The sequence below is a fragment of the Pholis gunnellus genome, assembly GCF_910591455.1.
Source record: "Pholis gunnellus genome assembly, chromosome: 13".
Taxonomy (NCBI): Eukaryota; Metazoa; Chordata; class Actinopteri; order Perciformes; family Pholidae; genus Pholis; species Pholis gunnellus.
Window position 1 is genome coordinate 10,602,303 of NC_136540.1, and position 14,525 is coordinate 10,616,827.

The 14,525-nt window shown below is 41.9% G+C and overlaps 1 protein-coding gene across 1 annotated transcript; it reads left to right on the forward strand.

Annotated features, from left to right (window-relative positions):
- The first annotated feature begins 3,977 nt into the window (after positions 1-3,977).
- On the forward strand, positions 3,978-14,525 carry LOC306705350 (glycogen phosphorylase, muscle form-like). Its single transcript, XM_079172082.1, has 20 exons — positions 3,978-4,316; positions 6,048-6,149; positions 6,263-6,341; positions 6,488-6,591; positions 6,829-6,960; positions 7,058-7,169; positions 7,264-7,346; positions 9,435-9,578; positions 9,793-9,885; positions 10,139-10,285; positions 11,178-11,341; positions 11,509-11,623; positions 11,715-11,816; positions 12,204-12,351; positions 12,545-12,603; positions 12,712-12,853; positions 13,032-13,239; positions 13,405-13,539; positions 13,772-13,838; positions 14,031-14,525. The coding sequence occupies exons 1-20, from the start codon at positions 4,074-4,076 to the stop codon at positions 14,178-14,180; spliced, it is 2,529 nt and encodes an 842-aa protein (XP_079028208.1). The 5' UTR covers positions 3,978-4,073; the 3' UTR covers positions 14,181-14,525.

Below are 14,525 nucleotides of genomic sequence, written 5' to 3' on the forward strand. Positions count from 1 at the left end.
TAACAAAGCTGGTGGTTTCCAATGTGATGTTACCAGATTTACCAGCAGGTGACAGTATTCCTCCTGTGTTGGCCCCATGTTGACAAGTTCACAGAGAGACAAATTATATCATTTGACCCGAGTAAAACACTGCAACGTAACAACTTCCCTGTGAACCAGCATGTGATTCATTGCCATCAGGAAATACAATGCAAATTAGATGATTGGTATTCTGCAAACCCAACACCCGTTTAACTCTACACAACAGAAATGTTCAGTGTGGATGCAATTAAATGCCCTTTTCCACCATCAGAGATAAAAAACAATCATTCTTATCTTGTCTGTCAATATTAGAAATCATTCCAGGGAAACTGCAGATAAACAATTTCACGGTGCATAACATTTAATTGAGCAAGTTCTGATTTTACATGCATATTTTTAACTATGTAACTAAATTAAATGCAATACATCATAATAAGAAATCACGGGGGCCTAGTAACAATCGCTTGTTGCAGCCTCATGTGAAGAAGTGAATGTGTGCCAAGTAGTAGGTGTAATACCTTATTTTTGGTGAGATGTAAACAAAGATGCTCATTTCCTTCCGGCAAAGAAGAAGAAACAGCTTCCCCACCAACAGGCTGAGTGTAACAATGAGGATATCTGGGAGTCGATGTGTGAATGACGCAAGAGAGAATTACAGCCGGATCAACTTGAGATGAAATCATTTGGCTGCTTAGCTGCTGCACAGTGTATGTTTGGACAGCAGCCGTGTGCTTTTGTTGAATGTAAAGATGTGAAAAAACAATAAAACAAAAACATGTAACTGGCACAGTCTGAATATCCATCTGACCTTGTTCAATACGAGTTGGCATTTTTTCCCTGAACCACATGCCCTGCGCTACCTATTTATAGTTGGTAATTACCAGATCTTACGTCAATCTGACAGGGTTCATTCCTGGGGTTTTTTTCATTCTTTGGTTCGTCTGGAGCCAACACCATGACTCTCCGGATGCTGTGGAGACGAAAAATTAATTCCTTTCTTTACCTGGAAGGAGCTGAATTCACAAGCTGGCCAAATGCAGAAATACTAAGAAACTGGGGAGAAATAAAGAAGAAAGGAAAAAGTGATCAATAAAAAAAATCGAATGCTTATGAAAAGGATGCAGTGCAACATGATGTCGGACATGGAGGTGCCAGACGTAGATTGCACCTGCAAATGTAACACATTATTCTGTGTGACAGCTTTCAGATACATTTACGACTGTGTGAAGGGAGGTTTTGCTGTACTGTCAGCTTCATATTTTGTGGAGTATAGTATTGAAAAAAATCTCCCCAGGCTTTTGTTGTTCAGTGCCTAAAACAGACCTGATCAATAGGTAAGGTACCTAACAATATTGTTCAATGATTTGAAAACTGCATATATGCCTAACATTAATAAAATATCCAGATAAGTTTACATGATACACGTTTCATCTTAACATTTTGATTGTAGCTATAGGCAACCTCATGTTCACAACACTCATATTAGCAATGACGTTTGCAGCAAATCAGACATAAACGATTCCCTGCTATTAAAATGATTATATATTTCAAAACTGCACACCAAATCTTAAATGTCAATAGTGTTAGCGACACAAAAGGAGCTTCTTCCTTCCTCCTTCTACTCCCTGCTATGCCTGCACATACTGTTTCTGTCTATATATATATAGTGCGTTAAAAAACAGAGCATGCATGTTTAGGACAAGAAAAAGTGAGAACAGTTTCCACATAAATCCCAGTCCGCACCACTCTCTGATAAGCCACTGTCAATCACCTGCAATCTACACTCTTCTCTAATGTCTGCCTGGCAACACAGGCAGCGCCTTAATAACTGTGGTTACTGTTGGGCAATCAGAGCATTCATTAACATCATAGTTAATTGACTTCATATTCTCTAAGGAGTACATTTAAAATCTAAATTAATTAAATTTCCATGCGTCTTCCTGATTATATGATGAAGAGATCATAAATAACTGTTAACTGAAAAGACAGATACTCCAGATGGACAATAAAGAGAAAGAACAAAAAAAAACTGGTCACATTGTGCGGGCACGTGGTCCGGTGACTAGGCTGTCCTAACAACTCCCATTGTTGTTGAAAACTTGCCTTCACATCAAGAATATTGTTGTTTTGTTCACAGTTACCATCAGGCAGTGCATTCATTCAGTGTGGTCTTGAAATGCTTGATGTACCATTTGACAGAACACCCAGTAGACATGTAAGAACATAATTTGCTCATCATAATGGACAAATCGGGGCCATGCCAGCTTCAATCTCTGTCATCTGTTGTGTGATGGTTCTTCTGTTCTGGGGGTCATTTGGCATGCAGGAATATTAAAAGCATCATAACAGGAAATGGTGTAGACAGCATTTATATAATGTGTAAGTTCTAAAAATTCTTCAAATGATGCAGAAAGGGCCATTAAGCGCTGCCAACCACCACAGGCAATTTGATTTCTATTAAGCTGTTGTGGTGTTTGACAGTTGCATCGTTTTTTTTTAATTTTTTTTATTCTTTCCTCTTTGCATCTTTGCTAATCATGCAACGGAGTGGAAAATGGCTAGAAATATGTGATGATGTTACTCCCGGTACTTTTCCTGTCAACATTTATTGAAAATGCAGTGCAATCTAGTACATCTCCACATTAAAGTAACAGTCACTCTTTCATCCAGCTTTTAACCAATTTCAGTCCAAAGGCAGAGCCCCCCTTTTAACAAGATAATGATGAGCGTGCACTGCTTCCTACTGAGAACAGCTCAACAAATACTGCCGTCCCCCTTCTGCTGTGGCCCCACTCATAGTAATATACTAGTGTTGTCTGCCGGCTCTTGCTGACATTAACAAGATATGCCTTTCAAATATCATGGCCTTTGGGACTGGGTCAGAGTTGCTATTTATAGAGGGTCAAGACATCATGATAGTTTGGCAAGAGTGATAACTGAGAATAGAGCAGGTTTTAGTAGCTATGCTGCAGCTGCATTTGTGTCGGTTATTGCTCCAGGCTCTTGAACAGATGTGATCTGCATAGACTCTGGATCGCTGGTTTATAACTAGTACCGCTACTTACAGTATTTATGAAGTGATACAGTAGCATGGAAATGTTAAACGTTGCAATACTGCTGTTGGGGTTTCAGAGCACGCTATGCGAGTCCTTATCCAGTGTGGATTGTGAAAACAAAATAAGCCCCGTAACTTCCATTTAATGCAGAAACTTAATACACATATATAAATATACCCCATCCTACAATATGAGAATTAGCTGCTTTTTGCAGTGCTTTTGCTTTTTAGTTGCAACTAAATTAAAATGAATGTATCGTAACCATCTGCTGGCCAAGGCTCCCCTGCCAACTATGGGGAGAAAAATAGGTTATCCACTGTAGCTGCCAAATATTGTCACCAGCACATACACCTTTCTACAATATCAGACAACGCTTGACACACGTGGGCAGTGGAGTAATTACATATTACTAAATATAACTAGAACAAGATAATAATCCATTTCTAAGTCAGGGTGTTATTTTAATGGTGAAAATGAACCGTGTCACATGAAGTATGCAACTGTAAAATACAAGCATGACCCAGAATACAAATAGAAAATGCTTTTTGCTAAATCGGAAGATTCGGATTGTTCGAACTGCTCTGATCAGGTTGACTGAACATAATCAGTGGTTTCGACCAGTCAAAGAGCTGGCATGTTATTGTTGTCACGATAAATATAGATGTACTGTAAATGACATCATCGTCCTTTAAGGTGCCATGTAGTGCTGCCAATCTTGTGTTTTTGATCCAAGATGGGCCCCCGTAGTTAATCACGTGTCACATAATTGAAAAGGTACAACCTCTATCCTCAACATATCCCCCACCCATTACCTAATATATACAATCTGCTCCACCCACTCCTTAATATTCATAGCCGTGCCTTTAAAATGCTGAACCTGAGCCTGTGGTGTGGGTCCCTTTCTTGTGTCTGGGCGTGGTGGCGTATGCCTGTTGTGTTACTGTTTACCTTCTGCCCGAAAGTCAAGAGCCCTGAGCTGCTACAGCTAGTGCCACCATGTCGAAACCCTTGTCCGACCACGAGAGAAAGAAACAGATTTCCGTGCGAGGCCTCGCCGGCGTCGAAAACATTGCAGCGTTGAAGCAAGATTTCAACAGACATCTCCACTTTACGCTGGTCAAGGACAGAAATGTGGCTGACAAAAGGGATTACTACTTTGCTCTCGCCCACACTGTGCGGGAGCACTTGATTGGCAGGTGGATCAGAACCCAGCAGCACTACTATGAGAAAGATCCAAAAGTAAGTCACAACAGCACCAAGATTTATATTGATTTAATAATTTACTTAAAAAGGTGTGCTATTCTTTCAACGCCAAAAATGGCATAAACGGTATCTTATCTTGTGTTTGTGATAAAGATGACTACAATACTACATTTAGTAGAGTTTGCCCCACACTCACGGTACAGGTGGAAGCTATATCTCATCTAGGAACTGGTTCACACCTTCAGGACATCTACAAAAGTCATCGTACACTCATTGCCTGCTCAGTAAACAGAGGTAATTCTGTGCCAGGACTTGAATCTTATACCGTGTCGTGAAATAACTTCTGCACATTTCGCACATATTAAAGAAAAGGCCATAAATCATTTTCATAAGAGCAAGGGATTTATATTCTTCCGCTGTACTTCCAGCAGCCTGAAGTCAGTGTAAGGTCATGGCATTTAAACTTCATCAGGACTTCTTAGCACTCTGCTGGTATGCCGTCGTTCTTATAGTGTGTTGAAACATTAAACCGCTCCATGACCTTCTGTTCCCATCCTGTCTGACCATAAAGCGCATATCCCTTCCGTTGGTCATATGAGTACATGCCTCCAAGGGCATCAGAGTTCATATATAAGCAGCCACATAGTCTTAACAGAGAAGCTATATCTCAGCCACTGCAGTGTTATTAACAACCAGCTACAGAAAGAACCTTAAAACAACAATAGGAAGCTTGCGTCACTAGACTAAAGCAGCAAAATAATTGCAAGACACACCACACTATTCCTTGAAAATATCTCACAAAACTGTGTAATCACAATAGAGGTTTCAGAGGCAGAGTAAAAAATGTATTTACTTAGCAGGAAAAAAATGTTCCTCGCAAGATCATTAATAACTCTACTGAATAAAGAGTTTTCTTTTCTTAACATGGGAGGAAAATGTCCCTGCTCCTCTCGGCTTACTTCGCAGGGTTACTGTTCTGTAGTTTAACTTCCAAAGCCCTTACGTATTAATCTCAGTAGGGAGACATTTACTCCTCACATCAAGTCTTCAGATACTGTCTAATCAGATGTTGGTGAGCTGCAACCTCGAACTCAAAAAACAGCTGACCTCCCAACTGCTCTAGACTGAAAGGTCAAAGGTGGATCACTAAAAGGTCTAAACAGAAACCTTGAGGAGGGAGGAAACCTAAGTTCAGGCTGTAGTTTTGTGTTGCATGTAAGGTTGCGAACCGCAAAAGTCACTGTCACAACAACAGGATTTATTGGTGACAATGCTAATATGCATTCTTGGGGGAAGTTGTATTTATTATTTTTCTACACATCTATCTGTACCACATCTCTCCCAACTTGAACACCGTAATGAAAGGGTATCAGGCTCCGGCTGACCTTTGCAGCGACCTCTACAGGAGCTATTTTTGCCCAGGCCAAAATGTTGGTGTTATGTAACAGCCAAAGCAATCTGTCCCCCAGTCCCCTCTCTCCTCTCCTCTCCTCTCCTCTCCTCATCAGCCTGTGCCCACCCCCCTCCATGTCAGAGGAGGAAAAAAATAACTAAATGTCAGAGGCTAAACACAGGCTCAGGTGGCACATTTCATGCACTCCCAACCATGAAGCTAAATAATTAAACTTGAAGATTCCCTTCATAGTCTGGGGTGGATGTTATTGTACCCATCATGCCACTGTGGAGACCTTTTCTCTAATCCTAAATCATACGATGACAATCTGTTCATTTAGTTTGGTTATTTCTTCCCTTCTTCCAAAACGGTAGCGCGTGTACTACATCTCCCTTGAGTTCTACATGGGCCGCACCCTCCAAAACACCATGGTGAACCTCGCGCTGGAGAACGCCTGTGATGAGGCCATGTACCAGGTGAGACAAAGACACTACATCTATTCCACTTACAACTGTGAGATTTATTTTTTCCAACTATTGTATAAGGGGCATCATCTCATTAGTCCACGATGTGTCCTGTTGTTCTACAGTTGGGTCTGGACATGGAGGAACTGGAAGACATGGAGGAAGACGCCGGTTTGGGAAATGGCGGCCTGGGACGTCTTGCTGGTGAGCATCTTTACACTCGTCATATTTGATGAATTCAAAGAAATTTCACCTCTGCCGACTGACTTAAATAATGCATCGTTTTACATAAGAGCCTGTCAGATGTTGATTCAGTTTTTTTTTTTTCATGTGCCGTCTCTGGTTTTCAGCCTGTTTCCTGGACTCCATGGCTTCACTGGGTCTGGCTGCCTATGGTTACGGTATTCGCTATGAATTTGGTATCTTCAATCAAAAAATTGTCAACGGCTGGCAGGTTAGAAAACCCCCCCCCCCCCCCCCCCCCGAAAAAAAACGGATGTAAAACTTTGTAGTCTTGTTTCAGTGAGCAAGAACAGCTGCTTCTGTTTCATTTTCACCTTAAATCACCTGTCGGATGTGTGTCCTTCACCGTTATCATTTCTTCACGTTCATCATTATTTTCTGTCTGGCTCAGCTCAAAAGCCACTAATGAGTGTATTTCCCTTCAATATAAATATCCGTCATTATCCAGGTTGAGGAGGCTGATGACTGGCTGCGCTTTGGCAACCCCTGGGAGAAAGCACGCCCTGAGTACATGCGTCCAGTGCACTACTATGGCAGGACCGAGCATCACCCCGATGGTGTCAAATGGGTTGACACTCAGGTGAAAATGTTATTTATAAAAAAAGAAAGAGTAATCAACGCTTTCTGAGGTGAGGTGATTTATTTATTTATGTCTTTTCCTGTGTTGGTATCGACAGGTAGTGCTGGCTTTGCCATATGACACGCCTATCCCTGGCTACAGGAACAACGTCGTCAACACCATGAGGCTGTGGTCAGCTAAGGCGCCTTGCGATTTTAACCTGAAAGACTGTACGTGTCTGCCGGTGTTCAAAACGTTTTCAATCATGCAACAGCTGTCAAAAGAGCTTGAATGAATGCAGTTTCTATCTTTTCCCCCTTACAGTCAATGTCGGTGGCTACATTCAGGCTGTTTTGGACAGAAACTTGGCTGAGAACATCTCCCGTGTGCTGTATCCCAACGACAATGTAGGTGAAAAATATGACTATTTTACCTTTTAATCCATCAGAACTGGACAAGGATGACCTTGCTGACCTGGATTAGAGGAAAGATGAAGAAACAAGAAATGTTGAACATTATAGGAGCTGTAGACTGTGTGGCTCCTGTATGACTGTATGGCTCATCTTAACTCAGATGGATTTCCATAATTTGGACCCCGACTAGTATCCTTTGTCTTCAGCTAGAGCCACCGTGTGCTCTTTCAGCTTCCTCTGAAGCTGCCTTTTTATAGTTGGCATAACAGCTGCCCCCCCTGAAGGCCCAAGAAGGAGGATTTGGGAGATAACCATCTAGCTCCAGCTACCACTCATGTCAGGTCTGGCCATTTATATCTGTGCAAGTAAGAGCAGAAACAGTGGTGGACCTGACATCACAGCTTTGTTTGAATTCATTCCAGTCACGTGTTACAATGCTGTTCTATCATATTGTGTATTTTAACATTATCTTAGAAACACTGAGCAAATTAGTGGATTCCCTGATTAGTTCATCGAAATGAAACATTTTCAGCCGTAAACAACAATCTCATTCATTGAAAATCTGAAAATGTTCCACTTTCCCCAATTTCATATGAATATAATTAAAGGCTTTATATCAGGGTTTTGCAACATATTAGTTCATCTGCCACTATTTGATTTTAACAGACAAGTTGACCACTTTAGAATAACTCATCGTAATTACTTTGCACACATTCAAAACCAGAAAATGACATCATTTTACGATTTGACAAATGCGCTATTTCACAATTCCCACACAGGTGATTACAGGTGACCGAGCACATACCTGTTCTCCTCCACTTGTTGTTACTGTGCTCACCTCAACGTTTGTATTTGCCGTCCTGCTACTTGCGCGTTTGGTGACGTTAATCCCCTCAGAAAGATGCTTGAGATCCTGAAAGCCTGTTCTTGACCTGATACCATCCCCACCGAATTAAAAAAACACACGGGTCGCAAAAAGCAAGCAGTTAGCCATATTCTAACGTGTATCCAATGGTTAATCTGATTATGTTTACCAGCGGTTTGGTTTACAACAATGTCTCTGATGGTCACCGAGGAGCAGACCTTTACATTTGTCCTGGAGCAGCTAATCCACATTGTGTATGTGGACCACATGCTTTCTTCCTCAAACTTCTGCAACTATGATAAAACAGTGGGCTACTTGACAAACAGCCAATCAAATTGCAGCAGGGCAACCGGCATTCAGACCAGTACCTTCTCTTTGGTGCCATTCAGTGCCATGTACATTAATTGCAGGCCTTTGGGCATGCGCATTGTTGTTAACCCAATCTCGAGGCACTTGCCATATTGGTAAACGTGCGAGCGTGAGGCTAACCCCAAATAGCAGCCTCGAATTCGACCAAAACGCAATTAGAAAACCCCACTTTAAAACTATTCTAGGCTATACTATGTATGGACACTGACCAGAAACTGTAAATTTTGCTAAATTACATCAAAAAAGGGTTTTTATGTCATGCATTAATACACTTTCTCTAAAATCACACTTTATTCTGTTGCCAGCAGGTGGGGCTAGGTGATAATTTAGCTTTTTTTTTTTTTTACCTATATTTATAATTTATTAAAACAAAATCTTCAACACTTCGGTGGTCACCTCTACTTTGATGACTTAATAAATGTGAAATCAAACAAAATAAGAAAAAGAAAAACATGATAACTTTTAGTCCGGGTCAGACACTGATTACTTAATTCAGCTTCCTTAAATATCTAAAAATAAATGATGGAGGAAGCTTCACATTTACACAACACACAGACACCAACTGCACACACATTAGCATACAACTGGATACTATGGGTGTTTGATGTTATGCAAAAGTGATACAATTGCCTGATTAAAAAACATTACATATTAGACAGCCACAGATGTGCTACTTATTCCTTGTTACCTTTGGTTTGGGTAATTATTTCATCAATATGGAAAGATTTAGGTTGTCCAAACATGAATACCAGTCACGAATATGCTAAATGCTATGTTTAATGATTAAAAAACGATTCATGTTTGCCTGCAAGAGCAGAAACAGAACAAATGTGTGTCTTTGTCCTCAGTTCTTTGAAGGAAAGGAGCTCCGTCTGAAGCAGGAATACTTTGTGGTGTCTGCCACCCTGCAAGACGTCATCCGTCGTTTCAAGGCCTCTAAGTTTGGCTCCAGGGAGATTGTTCGCACAGACTTCAGCAAACTGCCTGACAAGGTGAGGCGAAAAAAAACCCCAACAAACTACTTTCTGTCAAAAATGAAAAGATTCCCCTCCGATGTTCTCTGTGCTTTTCTTAAATTGCCTTTGTCAGTGTGTTAAACAGGTTGTAGGTGGGTTTTATTGCATCTTATTGAAATGAACAAGTACAAAGCATTTCATGCCATATTCTAATTCTGTATTGACATTTAATAATGTGCTGCATATTCAGGTCGCCATTCAGCTGAATGACACTCACCCAGCCATGGCTATTCCTGAGTTGATGAGGGTTCTGGTTGATGAGGAGAAACTCAATTGGGACATGGTGAGGAAGAGCAACACTGGTGTAACAACAGAGCTTCATGTTTCACAGCTTCATAGATTGATTTTTCTAATTTAGAACTAATTTTAGTGTTTAAAACACTCCTCTTGCTCTGCTTCATGTTGCAGCGTTTTTGATTGGGACATCACACTTTTGGTGCCATAAACTACTTACCACCACAATTACTAAAAGAAATTGGTTTAAAATAGTAAAATATTTACATGGAGGCTATGTATTTCCTCTTGCTGGTGTTCAGGCGTGGGACATCTGTGTGCGCACCTGTGCCTACACCAACCACACCGTCCTTCCTGAAGCTCTGGAGCGCTGGCCGATTGACCTGTTTGCTCATCTGCTGCCTCGCCACCTGGAAATTGTCTATGAGATCAACCGTCGCCACCTGGAGGTTAGTACTGCACATTGCAACATGTCATCCTTTCCATAATGCACTGCCTACAATGTATATTTACGGCAGCAGAGGGATCACACACTGTTAATGTTCTCTGTTGTTAAGTGCCATAGTAATAAAGTCTTGCTATGATAATAGCACTGCACTTTCATCAGTGTGGTTGAACACGAGGTACAAGTGTGGTGGGAAAACTATTTATTAGTACAGAGTGAGTCCGATAATACTGAAATAAGGAACATTGAGAGAAGAAGTTTGTCCTTGGAGTATTTATTCTCTGCGCAGAGAAGGCTCCATCGTCATACAGAATGCAGAGTAGTCTGCAGGAGGATGAGCCGAAAGTGCCCCGTCTCTATTGCTAATAAAGGACCTGAGCATAGAGGGGGGGGGGGGGGGGAGGGCAGCATGAGTTCACACTAAAACATCTAGTGAACAGTTTCTAACTGCTCATTGACACCCCCCTTCGGCCCCTTCCTCTTATCTAATCTGAGCCTTGTCACACTGAGACATCTGTCTTTTATTACCCTTGTTTATTAACTGGGAGTGCAAAAAACTTGAAGTGTTATCTACGAAAACAAAAAAGGTCAAACCACCAAACGGGCCAATAGAAACAGGTAAATATGTCACAGGAGAAAAATACTAGCACAGGGAACATTTTCCATCACACAAGAAGGACACTTTTTATGAGTTGCAGCTCAACAATACACTGCATTTCATTTATTTACTTACATGCTGATGTAAATGGTCCTGTTGCTGCTCATTTGTGTTTTAGATTAGCCATGTTGACTTACTTTAATATACACGATGATATAAATCCACAAGTCAGCATGCAAAAAACAAAACATACAACCGATGAGTCATTTTTTGCCTCATGTTCTTTTGAACTTTGCAGAGAGTTGCTGCCAAGTTCCCTGGTGATCATGATCGTCTGAGCCGCATGTCCCTCATTGAGGAAGGGGGGCAGAAGAGGATCAACATGGCCCATTTGTGCATTGTGGGTTCCCATGCTGTCAACGGAGTGGCCCGTATACACTCCGACATCCTCAAAGCTACAGTGTATGTCCGCTAAATAAACATTTTTCCTGTAATACTCTGACACTACATGCATGTGTAGTATATGTTGCAGTATCTGTTTCATAAATCCTCAGCCTCTATGTTGCTGCATCGCGTGTGTGTGTGTGTGTGTGTGTCCTGATATATGTGATGCTTCACTCTGCCTGCAGTTTCAAGGACTTCTACGAAATGGAGCCAAAGAAGTTCCAAAACAAGACCAACGGCATCACTCCTCGCCGCTGGCTGGTCATGTGCAACCCTGGGCTGGCTGAGGTCATCGCCGAGGTCAGCTGTGTTTTTTAACGTGCACAGGTCACACAAACAACACTGTTGGCTAAACATCTTTGATTTATTCATTCGACATTGTTGTTAACAGAGAATTGGCGAGGACTTCATTCGGGACCTCGACCAGCTGCAGCGTCTCCACGAGTTCGTGGACGACGAGGCTTTCATTCGCGATGTTGCCAAAGTGAAGCAGGTGAAGTATTATTTCATCCTCAGTTTGGAGATACTTGTGAATAGATGTTCCGGCTTTATTATAGCTGGCAGTAGCACAAATCATGAGGTAATTATTGCCTTTTAATTGTAACGTGGACAGATTATCCAATGATATACTGGACTTCTATCAAGCAGCAGAGTCAACCTGCAGAGCTCTGTGATCGATGTCACAGCTGCCATGAACAGCTTTAACTGCAGTCTGCACAAGTAGTCCGCATATATGCGAGTCAAGGAGTCTTCTTTGACACACAACATACGTTGTTTGTCTTTTTCAATGCTGTTGTGTGTTTTTCTGTTGTCCCTGATGGCATTCAGAATTTTGAACTAGATGTCCTTTATATAATGAGGTCAATGTTTTGATGAGTAGGAAAACAAGATGAAGTTTGCTGTTCACTTGGAGGAACACTACAAGGTGAAGATCAACCCCAACTCCATGTTCGACCTTCAAGTCAAGAGAATCCACGAATACAAGAGACAGCTGCTCAACTGTCTGCACATCATCACCTACTACAACCGTAAGTGCACAGGCAAAATCTGCTGCCCGACACTTTTTTCTCCAAATCAAATCCTGTGAGTTTTAAGATGATTTCAGGGCACACACACACACACACACACACACACACACACACACACACACACACACACACACACACACACACACACACACACACACACCACAGTCCTGTAATCTCTTCATGTGTCCGCCAGGCATAAAGAAGGAGCCCAACAAGCAGTGGACTCCAAGAACTGTCATGATTGGAGGAAAGGTTTGTACAGTTTAACGGTATGCAACTGGGCTTTAAAAAACGGACCCACCCCCACAACTCAGGTTGAATTCATCTCACACTCTTCCCCCAACTGTTCCTTTCACGTAGGCTGCTCCTGGATACCACACTGCCAAGATGATTATCCGTCTGATCACAGCTATTGGTGAGGTGGTCAACAACGATCCTGTGGTCGGAGATCGTCTCAAAGTCATCTTTTTGGAGAACTACAGAGTCACACTGGCAGAGAGAGGTAATTCCCACATCCCTGCCCTATTCCCAGGTTTTTTTTCCTCTCGCTATCTGCTCTCAAGCTTGTTATCCCGTTCTTTTCTCTCCCTGCAAAAATGACCCCAATCAGGACTTTCTGATAGCAGCATAAAACACAAAACTATTAATAGAGTCATCAACCCTCTACTTCTGTCTTTCAGTTATCCCCGCATCTGACCTGTCAGAGCAGATTTCCACAGCTGGCACTGAGGCCTCTGGCACCGGAAACATGAAGTTCATGTTGAACGGCGCTCTGACCATCGGCACCATGGACGGAGCAAACGTTGAGATGGCCGAGGAGGCCGGCGATGGCAACCTTTTCATCTTCGGCATGTTGGTGGATGAAGTTGATGCACTTGACAGGAAAGGGTAAGGAAGGAACCATCGTCAGTCCAAACTTTGTATCTATATTCTCCACGTGTATCTCTAAGGCACCGACTACTACGCCTTCATTAATGGACCGGTTACGACAGCAACAAGTCTGTGCTTCTGTTTTTCTGAATGTGCGTATTGTTTATTTTTGTTCCCGCTTAGATACCACGCTCAAGAGTACTACAACCGCCTGCCTGAGCTGAAACAGGCTATGGACCAGATTGCTGGAGGCTTCTTTAGCCCAAAGCAGCCTGACCTGTTTAAAGAAATTGTCGACATGCTGATGCATCATGACAGGTAAAGACACATCTAACATTGCCAGCCTGAGGCGCACACACGCGTACACACATACAAATAAGAACGTGTATGAACTTGCGTGCTGGCGCATGAAAAGAAAGAGAGAGAACAACTCACAGTCTGTTTGCGTGCACACCCGAGACGTAAGAATACACACATGCACACATAAACACCATATGCATTCGCATTGCACTATATACCTGAATTAATTGCCTTTTTTTTTCCTGCACAGATTTAAGGTCTTCGCTGATTATGAAGAATATATAAAATGCCAGGAGAAAGTCAATGCTCTTTACAAGGTACGTTTGTTAAAAAGCTACATAAGTCACACGGTACCTGAAGGTCTGGCATGCATTCATAGTAGGATTTTAATTAGTATATAATGAGTATAACCATGGAAGGGGACTCGGGGCTACTAACCATTTTAATTACTGATCATATTATTATTATATGATTGATTACTTAATCAATCATTTTCATCCTCACTTCAGAACCCCAAGGAATGGACCAAGAAGGTGATCTATAACATTGCAGGATGTGGCAAGTTCTCCAGCGATCGCACCATTGCCCAGTATGCTCGTGAGATCTGGGGCATGGAGCCCACACTTGAGAAACTCCCCGCCCCCGACGACATGAAATAAACCATCCACACGACGGCATCACACCCCAACTTTCCCTGCTTGTATCACAACACGGACACCTTAAGATCCTACATGGTGGATCCTGTCCGTCTGGGGAAAGCCCCCACAAACCTGCGTCCAAAAGGGATAAGCATTAAATGCTTTCTGCATTACTGCATTGTGTCTGACACAATCTTTTGGCTCTGGCTAAGTTTACATTCTTCACACCTGCAGAATCACAATAACCCGTTTACAGTGGATAAAAGTAGTGGGCTTTGTGAATTTATCGATATTTTTTATTGAAAAAATACAAACTGTTGTATTTCCACTCAGACCCATTCTGAATAAAATCTATCTTAAATACTA